Consider the following 20,891-nt stretch of genomic DNA (forward strand, 5'->3'; position numbering starts at 1 on the left):
GGTCTGAAGGAACACATGAAAATCCACTCTGGAGAGAAGCTTTTCATGTGCATGCTATGCGGGAAGAGCTTCACACATCAGCAAAGCCTGAAAAGACAAATGAACAACATGAACACTTTTCTTTAAACATTCACTTATATTGTCTACTTAAATAAATGTCATAAAATAATACTGGGATGTAAGCAATTAATCTGATTAAATTCAACATTAAAAAAAAAAGAGCAACACTTATAAGCATTGAGTACTTGATAATGTCTAAATATACAATGAACCATGGCATTACATTAGAATATTATTTTTCTGGCCACCAAACGCCTCTAATTTGCCTCTTTGTACTGGAATATAACAACATTTTCGTTATCTTAACCCTGAATACTATGCTAATTGTAATATTGTAATATGAAATTGTAATATGCTTAATAATAAACATATAAAAAATATGAATGATGTCTCTTCATCACTCCCCAGAATAAAATGCTATTGTAAAACGTAGTTATCAACACACAATCAATCCACATGATGTGATAATAATCATTAGAAGCTGCTGCAAATATAGTGAAGCTGCTGTCTATCCTACTAAACCTATTCAAACACACTGACAGCGCGGAGATGTTCGGAACTACTGAGAACTCCATGAAGCACGTGACCGCGTGGCGGCGAGATCAAAGCGTGGCGGCGAGATCAAAGCGTGCCACACCTCTGTTTCTCAGCGGCTCTGATTGTAGTTACTGAAAAACGTCCTGAACAAGTTCTGCGAGCATACAAGTAACCAAGAACATCATTTCCTCTCGACACTAAAATGTTTTTCAAATATTAAGAACGCTATAAGAACGTTCCATTATTTTAAGAATGATTTGTCCTAATCTTTAGACGTTAGTGACAGTAATGTGCAGGTTCTGTGAGCTCGGAGGCTCCTGCAGTGCTGCTCTCATCATCTCTTCTACAGATGGTGGCGGCAGTGCTCGGTTTGAGCTGCTCAGCCGCTGTTAAAGCACAGAGGAACGTGTTTCGGGGCCCGTGGCGTCATCAGGGCTGCGCCGGGGCTGCAGAGGATCGAGCGAGAGAGCTTCGTGTTTCTGAGCGTTTAAGGTGTATGACACGATATGAAACGATGGAGTCATGTTTTACTAAAGTATTCCAGCGACATCTCTAGATTATTGTCGGATATAAAGTGTAATGATTCATGTGAGGTATAGTGCTGAGTAAATATTGTAACTCATATGGTGAAATGCCTCCTCACATGACAGATTGATATAGTTCACATTTGTTCTCCCCATTGATATTATCATCTTAAACGTGTCGAGGGCAGAGACCTCCTAATATCTGCACACTACTGTGAAGATGGAGGTTATTAAAGAGGAGGGTGAAGCAGAAACATGCAGCGAGCAAGAGGAAGAAACTGAGGAGCAGAGAGGTTGGTGATGATTATTATTTCAGCATTAATAACAAAATACGAGCATTACAGTTACAAAGCTTGGACAGCCAAAATGCTATAAAAATACAACAGATCTCAAATCTGTTTGTTATCAGGGTTGTCGATTTTTTAAAATCTAATTAATTATACAATAAGCCGTTTAATTAATCTAATTAATCACATTAATTTTGGCTGAGAAATTACCCTTCAAAAGATCATTTAATGTCATTATTGTGTGAAATGAGAAAAGAGCATTGAATATGCATTACAAAAAGTAGCTTTAGAAAGAAATATTTTGATTCAACATTATTAGGTTTGTTTTTATTAAATATTAAATGATTTGTTTTAGAAAATTAAGTGGTTGATTTTTTAAAAAAAAATGAAATTATACTCTAAATATGAAACTAAAACTGTCTTAATACGTGAGTCATTGAGTCGTTCACTCAACTGATTTGTTCCAGTGGTTGATTCATTCAGAAGCGAAGTAAGCGACTTGCTCGATTCAGAGTACTAGCACACTACTCTTACTATTTCTGCCAGAGAAAGATATGCTAAAAATAGTAAGAGAGTAGTATATTAGTATGTGTTCCCAAATTCAGCAACTATCTATGAATGAGTCACTGAATCATTGACTCACTCGATTCATTCAAATCCATGGATTGATTCAGTAACGAATCACTGCTGTATGTTGCTCAACAGTTCCGCTGGGGCTTTCTGACTGGAACTTTTTTGTTTTATTGAAATTGAGCAGAAAAGGCAATGTTGACAATATTGTCTAAATTTATTTAATTTTTTTTAAATGTAACAATATGTTCATCAACAACTGCATCAGTGAAAGATGACATACAGGTCTGAGCAGCATGGGTGTGTTAAATGTGTTTTATTTATTTTAACATGTTATTCTTTTCCCAAATTGACACCCCTAGTTATTATAGTATAGTTACATATCACCTGATCATATCATCAGCACATTAAATATTCCTCTCTTTGAGATTTTTTCGGCCCGTCACATTTGTTTTACTCATTGTTTTTGTTGTTCATTTTAGACTTGATGGAAGTGAAAGGTGAGAGTCAAGAACTGAATGAGGTGAAGGAGAAGCACCAGAATCGGGGAAAGTCTTCTAGCTCCTCAGAGAATGAAAAGAACGTTTCACCAAAAAGAGCGGACGCTAAAGGCTCGTTCTCCTGCTCTCAGTGTGGAAAGAGGTTCACTCGTAAAGGACACCTGGAGGTCCACATGGTGATCCACACCGGAGAGAGACCATACACCTGTCCTCAGTGCGCCAAGAGCTTCACCTGCAAAGGAAGCCTTAAGGATCACTTCAGGATCCACACCGGAGAGAGACCTTTCACCTGTCCTCAGTGCGGAAAGCGTTTCACAAACTCAGGAGGACTGAAGAGGCATGTTCGGATTCACACCGGAGAGAGGCCTTTCACGTGCCGTCAGTGTGCAAAGAGCTTCCCGAGCTCAGGAGAGCTGAAGAGACACATACGGATTCACTCGCGAGAAAGACCATACACCTGCCCTCAGTGCGGAAAGAGCTACAAACAGAAGGAGGTTCTGAGGGAACACGCCAAAATCCACTCTGGAGAGAAGCCTTTCACGTGCATGCTGTGCGGGAAGAGCTTCACACAACAGAGCACGCTCAAAGTTCACATGAAGGTCCACTCAGGAGAGAAGTTACACCAGTGTCCTGAATGCGGCAGGAGGTTTTCAGAGGCCTGCAATCTCAAAACTCACCTGCTCTCTCACACCGGAGAAAGACCCTTTCACTGTCAGCGCTGCGACAAGAAGTTTTTCTTGGCCGTGCATTTGAAGACGCACATGAGGATTCACGAAGACGAGCGGCGATACGTGTGTTCATTCTGCGGGAAGAGCTTCCTGTGGCTGCACGGTTTTAAAGACCATCAGAAAACACACATCGGTGAGAAACCCTACGTGTGTCTGGACTGTGGGAAAACCTTCGCTAGAGCCGCCGAACTGAAAGTGCATGAACGGATCCACACCGGAGAAAAACCCTACAAGTGTTCTCACTGTGAGAAGAGCTTCACTCAGTCATCGGGACTGAAAGTACACGAGAGAGTCCACACCGGAGAGAAACCATACCTCTGTCCCTCCTGCGGGAAGACGTTCAGTCGATACGGGAGTTTGGGAAAACATTTAAAAAAGGCTTGTCCAAAGCTGAAAAAGTGAGCAAAGTTCACATTCAAGTTCAAAAGGATTTTTACCCTGACAAAAGACCATTTAGGATATTGAAGAGAGTTCAGAGTATTTGTTTAGAAAAATCTGCCACATTTCATATTAGTGAATAGCATTTTTTTGCATGTGGTAGCATCAAACTCTACAGACATCAGTGTATTTACCTTTCTAATATCTTTAAAATGTAATTTTGTTAATCATAGCTCTTCAGTACTGATTTCAGTAAACTATAAATTTAACCAAGCTTGAATGTGTGCTAGTTAATGCTTGAGTAGGTTACATTAATCATGTAAATGAGTCACGTAATGGACAGATAAACACGTCAGCTGGGTAGTTTCAGTGCTTCTGACCCTGTATGAAATAAAGTAGCATGCAGTGACTTCTTCAGAGAACAAATCTACTTCTACATACGCTTTTGTAACATTTTATCTTATTGTGATACTGTTGATTGCTGTTTCAGTGAAAGCATTATATGTTGTCGTCTGTGTGTACTGAACCTGGTTTATAGCAACACTTCAAACTGGAACTGTTTCAAAAATGTGCCTTTAAAGTCCTTTTCACTCCAGCAGACGGAGATTCAAGCCTGAAACTGAACCGGAAGCTCAGATACAAATCCATCATGTGTTTGCAGAGCCTGGACATTCACAGTCCTGTTCGGTCACGTCCTTAAATTCTCTCTGCATTCGTTAGTCTTTCCTGTCTGCTGTCAGTGACTTGTGTTTATGAATGTCGCCTGCCTTCCAACCTTTGCTCGTAATTGTTTGTGTTGAACTATCAGACCTTCTCTTTATTAAAATGAAGAATATGAATTCCAAAAGTGTCTGTAAGCCTGATCTGTTGGTGACAAAGTCTGCTTTCCAAACAAGCAGAAAGCCCAGGAGTAAGAGCTGAGATCTGCTGGAGTGAAGATGGGTTTGTTAAAGAGGAGAGCGATTCAGAGACACAGAGAGAGAACAGGAAGATACTGAGAGCTTGGTGATCATTCTTGATTCTTCTTTAATGACTGCTGACACACAGACTTAGGAGAAGTTTGCTGGCCCCTGAGGTTGTGGTTTGGTCACTTGACGGCTTGCAGTGTATGGTTTGTGTCAAAAATAAAACTGTGTGACAGAAACAGTGCCACATAAAACACATCTAAGTGATCATAACCTTGCATAGCAGTTGTGCACCATATCTGATGGCATTAACATGAATATAGCATCACTTAAAGGGACAGTTCACCCAAAAATTTAAATTCTGTCATTGTTTCCTCACCCACAAGTTATTCCACACCTGTATGCATTTACTTCTTTTGTTTAACATAAATGAAGATATATAGCTATATATATATATGTTGGTAACCAAACAAGAAAATATGGAAGTCAATGGGGACCAGCAAATATTTAGTTACCCACAATCTACGAAATATCTTCTTTTAACCCTTTAAAGGCACAATATGTAAGATTTTTGTAATAAAATGTCCAAAAATCCACTTGTACGGTGTGATATATTTCATGCTGTTGTGTACTTGCATTATCCCAAAAGTTCCCAAGGATTTGTAAAACTAGGGAAATTCCGATTTTAAATAATGGTTGAAATAATAATGGTGTTAAAGAATGGCTCGTTGTCAGTTTCCGCTTGTAGAAACTATGCTGCTGTACAGTTAAACTAAATCTATTACGGCTGTCGGGAATAAAATGAAAATGAAATAAAATGTTGACTGCAGCTTTAAAGTTAGCCGAAGTCAGCAGTGCATCAGGAAAGCTTGGAATATGGAAAAGCTTACATTCAGAGGATGGAAATATTGGCATTACCATGATAAAATCCAATATAAAAACAGAACTTAAAACATATGTCTAAACTTTACTCTAGTTTTACACACACATCCCTCTGATCCACATATTAATTATATTAATTATTTGTGGTTACTATGATTAAAACTCTTATGAACTTTCAACTGATTTTATTTTATTAAAACAGCCTGCTTATAATCATATTTGTGTACATCAGAGAGAGTACAGCTACAATCAGCTTCAAGCTTTACACACGACAATTAATACAACACTTTTACTTAAAAGAGTGTTTGTAGAAACTTCAGACTGCGATCCAGAGGAGGTTTTGATCAAATGATGAGGGAGAAATATATTGCTATAACATTTTAGAAAGAATTTTATGGAGAACAAACACAGTTACAGCTTCTGTGGGGCGTCAAGGAAAAGTAATGTAACTAGTAGTGTAACTATTTCATTACTGCTGCCAGATAGTAATAAGTAAAGTAATAATATTACTTTTGAAAGGAGTAACTAGTAACGAGTAGTAAATTACATATTTGTAAGGAGCCTAACACTGCTCATCATGAACAACAAAGTGCAGATGTGAGTATGATGTAAGAGATTCATTCATCAAACAGCGTAGAGACAGCTTTATTGATGATAAGAGGAGTTTTTGAGAGTGCTTAAACTCACGTTAAGGTACAGGTAATAAAAATAATGAATTCTTTACATCTGTACACATGATTAGGACACTCTGGATGGTGAAACCACATCTCCCATCATCCCACTCTCCTTCATGACGTCATCAAGCGTCGCCTTTGTTATTGTTTTGTTGTTGGCCTGCAGGCGCATCCTCCTCGCGGCAGGCGGCGCTCATGCGCCAAACGCGTCTTTTCACGCAGCGCAACTCGAGAAGCAGCTCACCTCAGCATCAGATCAGCAGCACGCTGTACAGTCGAAACAGGAGATAACACCCAGCAGAAACACGCGATTCTGGTCGAGATGCAGCGATGAAGACTCGCTTCCGAACCGCAGCTTCATCAAACCTCGTCTTCACCCGGAAAGATGAGCTTTATAAAAGAGGAGAGCGAAGAAATGAGGATTCCCGAGCCGTGGAGAGTGAAAGACGAGCAGCCGGAGGAGCCAAGAGGAGGTGACGCACACGTGACACACACGTGACGCACACGTGCTGTTTGTGTTTCTGAGTCCTCTCGGAGTTACACTGAGAACTGTGCTCACTCTTCCCAGCGGTACCATAACAAGAGTCCAAAAGACGGCAAATAAATGGCTAAATCTGAATTTAAAGCGTTTTAAATATATATATATATATATATATATATATATATATATACAGGGTGCGATTTGTGAAATAAACAGAGGGGGGGATGCTTTTGAAAAAATTTTGAAATGTTTTTAAATACGACGGAAATTGTATTTAGTGTGATCTCAGTTTAATAAAAACATTGTAATCCCACTCCTACGTTAGGCCTATTAATTGTAATGTTTTAATGTCCACGGTTATTTTTCAAACAACAAATTACATCGAGAAAGCGATCAAAGAACACAACGGAGCTTTGAAACTCCGAATCAGTTAAACCTCGTCTTGCATCGCAAAATGATTCACTGTTTCGAAGAAATGCGCTTCAATCGGATCGCGTATCGCGAATCATTTGATTCAGATCTGGACGTCAGAGCGGGTTTGCATGATGTTTGCATGATGTATAAAAGTTATTCAGCAGAGGCAGGGATGCATAGACCAGAAGGGGGGAAATCCCCCCCATCCCCCCCGGCAAATCGCACCCTGTATATATATATATATATATATAAGCATTTGCACTAATTATTGTGTATTATTTGAGCTGTGGCGCTGTTTAAGTCACAACCTGACATCATTTAATGCTGTTTAGCTGCATTGTAAAAGTGTAAAGTTTTCCCTCACAGTGTTTTCAGATTCTGGGGACTATCTCGGCTCCATGTGTCACAGTTCAGAGGTTTTCTCTTTCTCAGAATTTTGTGGTAAACACTCAAAATTACGTTAATTTTTTATCCCATGGCTTCCGTAGGATTTTTCTCTTTTTATTAATAAGAATTTTCAGTTACACATGAACCAGAGGAAAAAAAGTGATGCATTTTTTTTATCGTTGATGAGAAATTTTATTTGAATTTATCATTCTCAGAACATTATAATCTGAGAATAATCAGTATTATTATATTTGTACTCAAGCCTGCTCAAAAACAGTCAGAATTAGTGAAACCTACATGTTTATTTCTAACAAAACTACATTAATAATATTAAGTTTTCAAACAAAATAAATTATTACCTGCATAAACTTTCAATTTCAGATGAAAAAGAGATCTGTTTTTTAAAACACGTACAAATTCATGTTCAAAGGCTGAATATATTTTACAGAGAAGTTTTGACACTAATGTCACTCCATACACACCGGCTCTAAAAATGATAAGAAACATGTCTCAGTTTTACTTTAAATGGTTATATCTCTTAAAATGACTGTAAAAAGTCTGAAAAAAAGTCATATTTTGAGGATCTTCAAGCATTTGCACAGTTTCATTCTCTTTTTTTTTTCTTTGACAGTCGTCAGTCAGTGATTGTGTTTGTTTGTGGTGTTCACCTCAGGCTCGACGGAAGTGAAAGAGGAGCGTGAAGAGCTGGACGAGGATCCTCGGCGTCTCCTCAGCGGTCAGAAGATCTTGAGCTGCTCAGAGTCGGGGAAGAGCTTGTCTCAGAAGAGAGCTCAGAGAACCGCAGGCTTTTTCTTCACCTGCCTCGAGTGCAAAAAGAGCTTCGAGTCCAAAGAGCACCTGATGGAGCACTTCAGGATTCACTCCGGAGAAAGCTGCACGGAGACCGAAACCAGTCTGATGCTGAAAGCGGCTCCGAGAGCGGATTGCAAGCTGCCCTTCACCTGCTTTCAGTGCCAGAAGAGTTTCGCGTGTAAAGAGCACCTGATGGAGCACTACAGGATTCACACCGTGGACCGACCGTTCCCCTGCGATCAGTGCGACAAGAGCTTCATTCACAAGCAGAGCCTGAAGAATCACCTGAGAGTTCACACCGGCTTGAGGCCGCACGTCTGCCATCTGTGTGGCAAGAGCTACATCCACAAAGACAACCTCACCGATCACATCCGGATCCACACCGGAGAGAAGCCCTTCGCGTGTGATCAGTGCGGAAAGAGCTTCACACACAAAGGAAGCCTCCTGCATCACATGAAGATCCACACCGGACTCAAGCCCTTCACCTGCCGCCAGTGCGGACGCCACTTCACACACAAAGGAAACCTGAAGATTCACATACGCATTCACTCCGGAGAAAGACCCTTCACCTGCCCTCAGTGCGGCAAGAGCTTCATTTATCACGGAAACCTGGTGGGTCACCTGAAGAAGCACTCGGGAGAGAAGTTATACCACTGCACTCAGTGCGGGAAGAGCTTCGTCGAGGCTCGGCATCTGCAGAAACACGTGAAAACACACACCACTGAGCGGCCCTTCGTGTGCTCGCAGTGCGGACGCGACTTCTTAAGCCACCACAGCTTCAAAGAGCACCAGAGGATCCACACCGGAGAGAAGCCGCACGTGTGCTTGGACTGCGGGAAGGCCTTCACCAGACTCATGTACCTGAAGCGGCACCAGAGGATCCACACCGGAGAGAAACCCTACGAGTGCCCGCTGTGTGGGAAGAGCTTCGGACGACTGAGTACACTACTGACTCATAAGAAGAAGCACTGTCCCAAGCTGACAGACGAGAAGCTGCTGTGAACGTCACGGTTCCTGCAGGGAGGCTTTTATAAACGTGACCCTGGAGCACAAAACCAGCTTTAAATGTCAGTTTTTAGAAATCTCTCCATTGATGTGTGGTTTGTTAGGAGGACAATATTTGTCTGAGATGCAACTATTTGAAAATCTGGAATCTGAGGGAGCAAAAAAATCTAAATATTGAGAAAATCATCTTTAAAGTTGTTCAAATGAAGTTCTTAGCAATGCATATTACTAATCAAAAATTAAGTTTTGATATATTTACGGTAGGACACTTACAAATATCTTCATGGAACATGATCTTTACTTAATATCCTAATGATTTTTGTCATAAAAGAGAAATGTATAATTGTGATCCATACAATGTATTGTTGTCTATTGCTACAAATATACCTGTGCTACTGATGACTGCTTCTGTGCTGCAGGGACACTGATGTTATTTCGGGGAGTAGCAGCAGGGTGCGATTTGCCGGGGGGGATGGGGGGGATTTCCCCCCCTCTGGTCTATGCATCCCTGCCTCTGCTGAATAACTTTTATCCCCGGTGGGGATAAAAACATCATGCAAACCTGCTCTGACGTCCCGATCTGAATCAAATGAGTCGCGATACACGATCCGATTGGAGTGTTTCGAAACCGTGATTCAAACAAATGGTTTACTGATCGGAGTTTTCAAAAAGCTCCGTTGTGTTCTTTGCTCGATGTAATTTGTTGTTTGAATAACCGTGGACATTAAATCATTACAATTAATAGGCCTAACGTAGGCTTTGTGTTTTTATTAAACTGAGATCACTTAATACAATTTCCGTCGTATTAAAATCATTTCATAAAAATTTTCAAAAGCATCCCCACCTCTGTTTTTTTTCACAAATCGCACCCTGAGTAGCAGTACTATTAAATAACATTTTATCTGCATTAGGTTCACTAAAAAAATTTTACTCATCTGAGATCAGGGTGAGTTTGTTTCTTCATCAGGTTTGTAGAAATGTAGCACTGCATCAGTGTCTCAGCAGTGAATGGGTGCCATCAGAATGAGAGTCCAAACAGCTGATAAAAACATCACAAGTAATCCACAGCACTCCAGTCCATCAGTTAACATCTGGAGAAGACAAAAGATGAAACACATCCAGTGTTAAGACGCTTTTAACTCAAATACATAGAGTCCATAATCCATAACAAAGCTTTCTTTGGACTCTCATTCTGACGGCACCCATTCACTGCAGAGCATCAATTGATGAGACACTGATGCAGTGCTACATTTCTACAAACCTGATGAAGAAACAAACTCGTCTAGATCTAGGATGATCTGAGGATGAGCAGATTTTCAGCACATTTTCATTTTTGGGTGAACTATTCCTTTAACAGTTTCATTTACTTAATCATGTTTGTTGTAAGGTGATGGATGGAAAAGTCAGTGTTGGAAGCTTGAATAGTAAGTTTCCAAAAAAACTGGGGCCTTTCTTCCGAACATTTAGGCTTTCTTCTGGTGAACACAAACTAATATGTTCAGCAGAATGTGCAGGCGCTGTGAAGCTCCAGGAAGGTGTTCAGAAATGCAGTCAGTGTTATTCTCTGCTGTAACTCTCAACTAATCTTTGTCCTTCAGAATATGGCGAATATTCAGAGGTCATCGGTTCTTGCATTGATAATGGCACAGCTGGTGTTTAAATAGAACAAATGATTTATATTCCTCTAATCAAGTGTGAGAATCTGTCTGCATTATAATAAGATTATTATTATGGTGTACTGGTGTATGTGTTGGCTGCCAGAATCAGTCAAGCCCATCTGTGTGTGTGTGTGTGTGTGTTTATGAATAAATGCATTAATTGCATTATTTAGTTGTCTCATCACCAAGGCTGCAGATGTGTAGTGTGCAAACTGTACATGATGACATTAACAAATAAAAAGAGCTAAATCATCTTTTGTGTGTTTGTAGTCTTCGTGAAGCCTCTGTGCAGTTTATTAATCATTTTAGATTCGAGTCGAAAGCTTTTTTCTTTTTTAGGAGGATTTGAACATTTTAGACGAGATCATATGAATAGTATGTAAAAAAAAAAAGTTTATTGCATGAGAAGTACCTGCCGAGGAAACCCAGTAAACACACACACACACACACACATCCTCGTTCTGTGGGTGAATTATGAGTATTTAGCTGGTTTGTAGTTCAGAAGTTCATGACCTTGTGTGATGACTTCTGTCTGCAGATGAAATGCAGCTGGCCTGTTTTGTCCAAGCGTTCAGGTTTCTTCAGCCTTTTGTCTCATCTCGAAACAGATGTTATTACTGTAACAGTTTATTAGTTCTAGAAATGATTCTAGTTTGCTGCAGAATTGTTCAGATCTTAGAGCTGAGAGAAAGGGGAAAACTCTATTATTAACTTCTATCTGTGTGTGACAGTATTGTGAAGATGTTTATTAAAAAGGAGAAACACAGACAGAGGAGGAAACAGCAGAGAAGCTGATGATGATTATCATTCATAACTCATTTATTATGAGCTTGTTAATGTATTCATAAACACTTACATAGATATGTTACTGTTGATTTCATTTAGTCCCATCTTTGATAAGAGAGAGGAAACTCCAGATCAGGATGTAAATTATGAGCTAATTATTCCCTCACAAATAAATTAAAAAAATTAACTTGTGTATATTATTATTATTGTCCCTGGTTCAAAAAAAAAAAAATGAGTTTTTTGCCTAAAACGATAAAATATCAGCTGATGGGGTCAGAAAAATAACATTTATGAAAACAAAATATGGGTGACCTGTACTTAATAAAATTTAGAAAAGAATAAGTCATCATACTAAATTTTATTATGTTTAACATGATTAAAAACGTATTGCTGAACAATGGATTGTGGCAAAGATTGAAAATGACTTATCAGACTTAAAGGATAACCATTCTTGTTCTAAATATACCTGACATCAACTATTGTTACACTGAATGACATTTTGTCACTAAATCATGGAAAAATGTATGATTGTCATAATTTTTTGTTCAGAAAAAAGACAAATTAAACGGGACACATTAAAATTCACAGAAAAAAACAAAAAACAATTAAAGCTGTATTAAGTGTGTCCCAAAGCATAGTATGCAGAAAAGAGTTTCCCCGGATGGTCAACTATTTCAGGTCGATCTGTGAAATGTAGATACATGCACACTCTAATGGCTAATATTACCCACAATCCATTGAGCTTTGGAGGAGGATTCAGTTCAGAACTACAAACATGAATAAAAAGTGTTAAAAAACTACAAACATGGCGAATGTGCAGTTTAGATAAAGGCATAAGTTACTAATGATCAACATTTAGCCTGACAAAAATGTTCATTTAATGTTATCTGTGTTATATTTCATCTGCAACAACAACGTGAACCATTATAAACATGTGTTTGGCCATTAACTTTTAAATGCATCATTATGCAACAAATATGAGCAGTGGTCCGTGCAGAAAATACTGGTATGAGCAAAGTCACTTTAATTAGATGTGTTTAAATATACAAGCACAAGATTAATCAATACAGATAATGAGGCCTCTTTTTCTGCTCATCTTTGTAGGGTCACAGCAAACTGTTCACTTTGCCCTCTTTGGACAGTGCTGTCTGACATGTTTCTGTCGAGTGCATGATGAGCTGAAACTCTTGTCACAGAGCGAGCACTTGTAGGGTTTTTCTCCGCTGTGGACTCTGTGGTGACCCTTCAGTTCTCCGGCTCTTCTGAAACTCTTCCCGCACTCAGAGCACACGTGAACTTTCACACCGGTGTGACCTTTTTGGTGCATTTTAAAACAGTCCAGCCGTGAAAAAGTCTTTCCACAAACAGAACAGAAGTGAGGCCTCTCGTTGGCATGAGCCATCATGTGCTTCTTCAGGTGTGAGGCCAGAATGAACGCTTTACCGCACTGCTCACATTTAAAAGGCTTTACTCCAGCGTGACAGCGCAGATGATACGTCAGGCTGTCCGGCTGCGTGAAACTCTTCCCACACAGATGACACGTGAAAGGTGTGGCTCCAGTGTGAATCCGTAAGTGATAGTTAAGGTTTCCTTTAAATTTAAAGCTGACTCCGCACTCCTTGCATGTGTAAGGCTTCTCTCCGGTGTGGATTCTCATGTGGCACTTCAGGTTTTCTTTAAGTGAGAACCCCTTTCCACACTCCACACACACGTGAGGTTTCTCTCCGGTGTGACTGCGCATGTGCTTGCTCAGCACTCCTTTACGCATGAAGCTCTTTCCACACTGATCACATGTGAACGGCTTCTCTCCCGTGTGGATGCTCATGTGAATCTTGAGGTCTTCACTGAGTGAGAAACCCTTCCCACACTGAGAGCACGTGTGAGGCTTCTCTTCGGTGTGACTGCGCATGTGTTCGTTCAGGAGATGTCTGCGCGTGAATCTCCGTCCACACTGATCACACAAATAAGGTTTCTCTCCGGTGTGAATCTTCATGTGATCCTTCAGGACTCCTTTACGCACGAAACTCTTTCCACACTGATCACACGGGAATGATCTTCTTTTCTGCGAGGAGTTCTTGTCAGGTGTGTGAGGAGGTCACAGATGTTTCTCCATTTATGAAATTATGAGGTTCTTGATGGTTTTCCTCTACATCGTTCAGTTCTGGACGCTCCTCTTTCACCTCCATCAGACCTAAAGTCAACACATTAAATAGTTCAAATTCATTTCAAGAGGCAAATGTCAGACAGATTGAAAAGCAAATTTGAAAGACAACTGCTATACAACTTCGAGACAATGTAAATGTCTATTTGGAATAAAATATTTGGAATTGCTTTTTTTTTTGTTTTTTTTTTTTAGAAAAAAAAAAGAAAATCAATATCAACTTTCTATTTTATTTTTCACAAATAAAGAACAATAAACACGAATAAACAGTAAACACTGTAACCAACCATACTTCATAATTATAGTTTCTCAAACAGAGATCAGGTAAGGCTCATTTTACATAAAGTGAATATGACCAACAGATATACACTCCAGCAGCTCTGGCGATGTTCGTAGAATCACAAGTTTCTTTGATATTCAAAGACTTGTTTAAAATATGAGAACGCAAGACAAGAAAGAAATAACTCTGATGTTCACTGCACTGATAAACATGAAGGAACTCCGGAGCGCGCGCTTGTTACAGTGAGTGTAACGGTCAAATGTTTCCGCTCTCATGTAACCGAACATCAGAGCGCGCGCTTGTTACAGTGTTTCAAACACGGAAAAAACGTCACGTAACGTTACATTTGAAAGTTATCCAGTGTTCATTAGTTAGACTTATTTACTCAACCTATTAATTACATATGTTTGAATAAATCTGTCATGACGTTTAGATGAAAACTTCATTATGTGACATTTAAATGTTTGAGTATGGATTATTATTATTTTATTATTATTATTATATCTGAAGTACAGCAGTTGAGTGTAATGTTTTGTGCTTTGCTTTTTAATTTTAAATTAATATTACACTTGTACCGACTGACAGGGATCTCTGTTATCCAAGGATCAATTCTGGGCATTTATTAGTTTAATATTCATCATAAGTAAATATTAGGAACATGAATGCACACCAACCGCTTTGTTCCTCAGTATCTTCATCTTTCACTTCACATGGTTCTTCCTCATTCATATCCGTGATCTCTAATTTAATGCGCTCCATTTTTTCCAATGAAAAATTCCGCAGATTTAATTAATGCTCCATAAACCTTTACTAATCTCGTTCTGTTTCCAAATCAGTGCTTCAGATGTGTCTCCTTCTGCCTTTTTGCGGTTAAGTCGCCTATAGTTCGGCACTACCGCCACCTACTGGACTGGAGGAAGGTTTTTATTCCACTAAAACAAAAATACAGCATTCCAGAATCCTCCAACAAGAGAATACAGAAAGAAGAAATACAAAAATTAAAATGCAGTTTCTTTAAAGATACTTTATATTGAGGAGGTTTTTAAGTGTTGCTAATGGTAAATGTGGCACAAACTTTACCGTTAGGCTTAAATGCAGGATCTCTTGCTTTGTGAATGTGGTATTTACCCATTATACCAACAAAGACCAAGACATCTTATAGCTGTCTATTCACAGAAATGTCACAGTGGAAAATAACTTGATTGACAGAAATGTTGATACTCTGATAAAACACAAGAAATAAAGATGCTGATACAGGTTGTACTTATAGGATAATAAATTATTTACACACCCGGAATCGTGACATGGTAACCCATACCGGAATTGGTGATCTGCATTTAACCCATCCAAGTGCACACACACACACCACACACACACACACACAGCAGCGGGCAGCTATAATCACACGCCCGGAGCAACTGGGGGTTCATATATGCCAGCTCAAGATATTTCAGTCATGAGTATTGAGAGTGGAAGAGAGCACTGTTCATTCACTCCCTCCCACCTACAACTCCTGCCAGCACCGAGACTCGAACCTGCGACCTTCTGGGTTACAAGTCCAACTCTCTAACCATTTTGATATATTTCTCAGTATACTAAAGCACATGTAAAATAATTGATTTTAATTTCAACTTACGTGTGTTCTCCAAAATTACATTTGTTCATGTATTTTAAATGTATTTAGTCTATAATATATACTATGTGCATTAATGCACTTGAAATGTATATTTCTTCTACATCTAAATACACTTTCTTATACAGTATACTCCAATAAAACTTATTGTTGAAATTTTCATCAAACGGGAACAGAGGAGCGGCGCGTTTGGATCATTCATGTACTGCAGATGATGAATCAAGTAAGTATATCTTGATATAAGCTTTCTTTATTCTTAATTTTGTTTTACCTTTCCGGCGGCTTTCTATGATTTAACGTGCTATATGAACTCGGGAGGGAAATTAATCGTGTCCTATAATTTAACGTTATCTGTGAATGCATTCTGATATCGGAATGTTATCACGTGCGTGGACCAAGAAATTTGGCTGCTGAAAATACAATATTGTATTTTAACTAACTATTTAAAATTTAACTTAATGCTACTGAACAAAATTCAAAGATCCGATCTTGTAATGTACAGTATATAATCGATATTATAACCACCAGTAATATTCAATATATCAGCCACCTCTAGAAATAATGTTTTTGTTTTTTTTTTCTTCATTTGAAGAGTAAGATGTTCCGTTACTGCTTGTGTTTGTAATATGTAATATGTTTGTACTTATCTGGAGTTATTGATTTTGCAGGATCAGTACAGATTTGTTGCTGGAGATACAGTGTGAAGACACAGACCAGTGCTGAAGAGGTGATGTTAGAAGTTTTTAGTGAATTGTTGTCTAGTCAGCTCACCCAGATCACACACTTAATAGATTTTAAATTCTTTGAATCTTTTCCATTTGCAAGTAACATATCCCCACCTGTGCATTTACAGACCCCCTCTAATCATCATATATTTTACAGGTAACAAACCAAAGGAAGACGACAGTCGTGGTAAATACAGGAACATCCTTCATGAAGATGTGTGAGAGAAGCTTGCAAGGCAAGATGAGGGAAATAAAATTAAAGGTACCTTTCTTAATTTTCATAGATTTTCGGATATTTATCTACATTTGGGTAACTGATAAAATTATGTTTTATTCCCTGTAAAGTAGGAATAATAAATGTTTGTAAAAATGTTATCTATTTTTAAAGCCCAGTGTCAGTGAAGATGGTATGATCAGGAATTCTGAAGAACATCTCCCAGCATTCTACCACCATGTTGCCCTGATGATTGAGGTAACGTTAGGTGATGCAGATGTGGTCAAAAGTTTACACACATCTTGCAGAATAAACTGCTCCATCAGGGCAGAAATTGCAATTTTTAATGATTCTACCTCTCTACCCTCTTACTGCTTAAATTATTAACATTTTGCAGAGACTGCATGGTGTATATAAACTTGGACTGCAGCTGTGTCTATTGCTTTCACTCAACTGAACCATTTATAATGACTGGATATGTTTTATAACAATTGTTCTTCTTTCTTTCCTCAAGGTATTTTTTTCCGGACTTTCCTGCCTCTTTGGATAATTTCCGTTCACACAGACTGTGGAGAGACGGTGTGCAGCTTCATGAGGTGAAGTTTAGTGCCGATGGAGAGCTTCTGGGACACTGACAGACAGCACTTCCCAGCAAGTTCATTTTGAATTCTTTTTTTAAAAATTAGTACATTTATTTATTTATTCAAACTTGCATTCACTAATGCTGGAGTAAGAAGTCCTGTTTAATGTTGGTGCTAGTAAAGGTTTGAGAACTAATGGCCGGGTTTCACAGACAGGACTTAGACTAAGCCAGGATCATAGCTCAATAAGGACATTTAAGTCATTTTCATTAACATGCCTTAAAAAAAACATTACTGGTGTGCATCTTGAGACAAAACAAAGGCACTGATATTTTTAAAGATCAGTCAGTGCAAGTTTCTTTCAGTTGAAACAGCTCAGAATTACATTTAATTCAATTCAAATGGGCTTTATTGGCATGCCTTGCACAGTATTGCCAAAGCATAATTATAGAATTACATTTTAGTCTGGGGCTGGTCTTAAGCCTTGTCTGTGAAACCAGGGGTACCATTAACACGGTTTGGTAATGTTTTACAATAAGATCTCATTTGTTGTACATGGAATTATAATTTTCTTGATTTTAAATTTTTTTTTTTTTTTTTTTGTATTAGGTTTGTGTGTTAGTAATCCTATGTGTAATGGAGACCAAATGACTTCACAAGGATAGTAAGACCAGTAAATGTTGACCTTGTGGACATTTTTAGGTCCCCAATGAGGAAACAGGCTCATACATCTTACAGAATGATGTTTTCTGTGATGGTGAGATTAGGTACTTTTGTATGTAAGTGATTTTGCATTGTTCTCCAGTCTCTTTCTAATAAGTGAGTTAAAGTGTTGCAACTGTGTATATTTTTCTTGTGCATCAGCAAAAAGCGCTTTTGTGTATTTGTTTTAGAGATTGTTTTGTCAATAAATGTAAGTGTGTTGATTGTAACTAGGTAATTAATACACTGAAATTACATTGAAGTATATTTTAGTTCACATTAATTGCTTATTCAGAAGCAAATATTTACCATATTTCAAAGCACATATAAAATATACTAAAGTCCCACTTAAGTGGTTCAAAAATATCACTCAAAAGTTCAACTAATTGCACTTAATGTAATTTTAAACTGTAATATATATGAAATCAATTACAAATAACATGCATTTAGGTGGTCGAAAACACATTTAATTCACACTTAAGTGTATTGTTAACTGACATTAGAGTATATTTTAGTTAACATTAATAGTAGCTTGTCAGTACGTTAGTAGTACACTATAACCATATTTCAAAGACACTAGAAGCAATTATGAAAGTACATATTAATATGTACTAAAAAGTCCCACTTAAGTGGTTTAAAAAAATATTCAAAAGTTCAACTAATTGCATTTAATATCGCTTTAAAATGTGATACATTTGAAGTTAATTACAAATACAATGCATTTAAGCATCGAAAATAACATTTAATTTGCACTTATGTGTTCTTTTAAAGTATATTATTTCTGCAATAAATACACTTTATAAAAGTATATAAGTGCACTTCTTTTTCACAAGGGATCACATAACTAAAAGCAAACTTATTAGAAAAACGAACGCTTGAACTTACATTCGAGTGATCAGAACTACCTAACATGACGTTAGGTAAATAACCATCTTTATTAAAAATATTAATTTGAAGTGTAATTAGATTTTAATTTAGTTTGGATTTCCCATTCGTTTACATGGAGGGGGCGGGGTTTATGACCTGTACTGCAGGCAGCCGCCAGGGGGCGATCGAAATATTCCTTCAAAATAATACTTCGAAATACTTCACTTAGAGTGCGTTCACTGCATGAACCAGTCTATTAAAATGAATTTAGAATTATCACATCATTTAAGATATGGGGCAGAAAATGTATATATTTATATCATTTCATATATTCAATATATAATATACACCAGTTTTCAATGTTTTATGTTTCAAATATCAAAAACATTATTTATGCATTTGTAATTGCTGGTGAAAGTATTTATGTCCCTCAGAGCTGCATTAGACAGTGTGTAAATACATCTAGATGACACTTCTGATGCAGCTTCTGTGTTGCAAAGATACATTTTGTTGATACCGATTTTATTTGCTTGGTAACAACTCATTTTATAAAATTTTGTTTTTGTGAATCTGAGAATCTTGTGTTCTCTGTTCTCTTGTGCTCCTTGAAATGTGGTTTTGTTAGATTAATTATATTCAAGTGTTCATTTGAGTCAATACAGACAGGGTGGTGTAAGAATGTTAATATAATGTAAAGTGCATCATTTACTACTAATATTACTTACTATTAAAATAAAAAGTTGCATTAGTGTATTTGAGCGCAGGTCCATTCAGACTAGTTGTATTCGGGTTCGGACACAGAATAAACTTCAGTGATGTAATCATGAACTTCTTCATGTGTTTCTTGTTCTGTGGAGTCAAACACACTCTCTCTTATAGATCACATTATTATTCATTGAACAGGTTCTGCACAGTTTGATCATGTTCATGCTGTTCTGTCATTAAATCAGTGTGTAAAAATGCAAAAACTGATGCTTGTGGAAGATTATGCTGAACCTTTCTCAAAATCATTTGGCTTGTGAAAGATCAGGTCTGATTCGACATGAAATCAATCGATAAATAAATTATATATTAACACTAAACCATACTGCATTCAATCCAATGGATGTGATATTTCTAGTCACATTTATTCATATAGTGCTTTATACAATACAGACTGCTCCAGGTTAGGAGAGAAACAGCACCAATGCTGTGAAAGTCTTCAGTGAGGAAACAACAGATCCAGCTCTACAGAAGACAGTAATGTCCTCATTCAGCTCAATTCTATTCTGGTTCAGTACAGATGAAATAGTGTGACTCTTCAGTTGGGGTTTTAGTAAGAGTGAATCAGTGTCTGAGCTCTCTAGGTGTGAGGAGGTCTCTAATGCGAGCGCCACTTCTGGTGTCTCTTCAGGTGTGAGGACAGAATGAATCTCTGGCCGCATGGCTCACATCTGAAGGGCATGTCTCCGGCGGGACACAGCACCGGCTTTTTGTAATTGCACACCTGCATGAGTTTCCTGTAATTGCGCTGTGATTTCTCTCCGGTGTGAATCTTCATGTGACTGGTGAGGTTCCCCTGGTGTCTGAGGTTATTCTCGCACTGCTGGCAGGTGAAGGGCCGCTCTCCGAAGTGAACGATGATGTGTTTCTTCAGGTTTCCCTTGCGTGTGAAGCTCCTGACGCACTGCTGGCAGCTGAAGGGCTTCTGTCCGTTGTGAATCACCAGGTGATCCTTCAGGTCTCCTTCACGCTTGTAGCTCTATCTGCAGTGAGTGCAGGAGAAGGACTTCTTGGCTCCCGTGCTTCGTGTTGAATCTTTCTCCGTCTGTGGGATTTCTCCGGCTGTCAAACGTGTCATTGATTAGGATTGAGATGAGTATGAAGATCAAGCCCAAAGAACACAGCGCTGTTACTCTGAAACTCACCACACTTCACATATGCCCTGCGATTATAATCAATAACAGACGACTTTTCACATTACTTCAGGAAAACGTTCTTAGTAGAGTTATTATGTTTTTGGAGTACAATGCGTAAAGAAATGTCAAGGTTTTAATTTACAGATGCTCTAACAGTGAGTTGTTCAATGTGCATGTCACGTGATTTTATAATAGCCTATTATTATTATTATTATTATTATTATTATTATGTTTAATTATA

At 38.2% G+C, this 20,891-nt stretch overlaps 4 protein-coding genes across 7 annotated transcripts; 2 read left to right on the forward strand and 2 right to left on the reverse strand.

Moving 5' to 3' along the window:
• Positions 1–629: 629 nt before the first annotated feature.
• LOC109055309 (gastrula zinc finger protein XlCGF57.1-like) lies at positions 630–5,072 on the forward strand. Of its 3 annotated transcripts, none has more exons than XM_042768736.1 (3): positions 630–1,190; positions 1,310–1,414; positions 2,461–5,072. In XM_042768736.1, the coding sequence occupies exons 2-3, from the start codon at positions 1,342–1,344 to the stop codon at positions 3,606–3,608; spliced, it is 1,221 nt and encodes a 406-aa protein (XP_042624670.1). In that variant the 5' UTR covers positions 630–1,190; positions 1,310–1,341; the 3' UTR covers positions 3,609–5,072. The 3 variants fall into 3 exon arrangements, with proteins under 3 accessions (XP_042624670.1, XP_042624677.1, XP_042624660.1); XM_042768743.1 differs by having other exon boundaries at positions 630–1,089; XM_042768726.1 differs by having other exon boundaries at positions 631–765; positions 947–1,414; positions 2,461–5,071.
• A 1,089-nt stretch (positions 5,073–6,161) lies between these two features.
• LOC122147218 (gastrula zinc finger protein XlCGF57.1-like) lies at positions 6,162–9,320 on the forward strand. Of its 2 annotated transcripts, none has more exons than XM_042768862.1 (2): positions 6,162–6,518; positions 7,989–9,320. In XM_042768862.1, the coding sequence occupies exons 1-2, from the start codon at positions 6,431–6,433 to the stop codon at positions 9,140–9,142; spliced, it is 1,242 nt and encodes a 413-aa protein (XP_042624796.1). In that variant the 5' UTR covers positions 6,162–6,430; the 3' UTR covers positions 9,143–9,320. The 2 variants fall into 2 exon arrangements, with proteins under 2 accessions (XP_042624796.1, XP_042624803.1); XM_042768869.1 differs by having other exon boundaries at positions 6,165–6,518; positions 8,001–9,320.
• Positions 9,321–11,339: 2,019 nt separating this feature from the next.
• On the reverse strand, positions 11,340–13,665 carry LOC122147220 (gastrula zinc finger protein XlCGF7.1-like). The gene has a single exon (XM_042768882.1). The coding sequence runs from the start codon at positions 13,580–13,582 to the stop codon at positions 12,710–12,712; it is 873 nt and encodes a 290-aa protein (XP_042624816.1). The 5' UTR covers positions 13,583–13,665; the 3' UTR covers positions 11,340–12,709.
• A 6,447-nt stretch (positions 13,666–20,112) lies between these two features.
• Positions 20,113–20,825, reverse strand: LOC109058524 (gastrula zinc finger protein XlCGF8.2DB-like). The gene is made up of 2 exons (XM_042713988.1): positions 20,793–20,825; positions 20,113–20,493 (listed from the first exon to the last, which is right to left on the reverse strand). The coding sequence occupies exons 1-2, from the start codon at positions 20,823–20,825 to the stop codon at positions 20,113–20,115; spliced, it is 414 nt and encodes a 137-aa protein (XP_042569922.1).
• Positions 20,826–20,891: the final 66 nt, after the last annotated feature.

This window comes from Cyprinus carpio, chromosome A2, assembly GCF_018340385.1.
Source record: "Cyprinus carpio isolate SPL01 chromosome A2, ASM1834038v1, whole genome shotgun sequence".
NCBI lineage: Eukaryota > Metazoa > Chordata > Actinopteri > Cypriniformes > Cyprinidae > Cyprinus > Cyprinus carpio.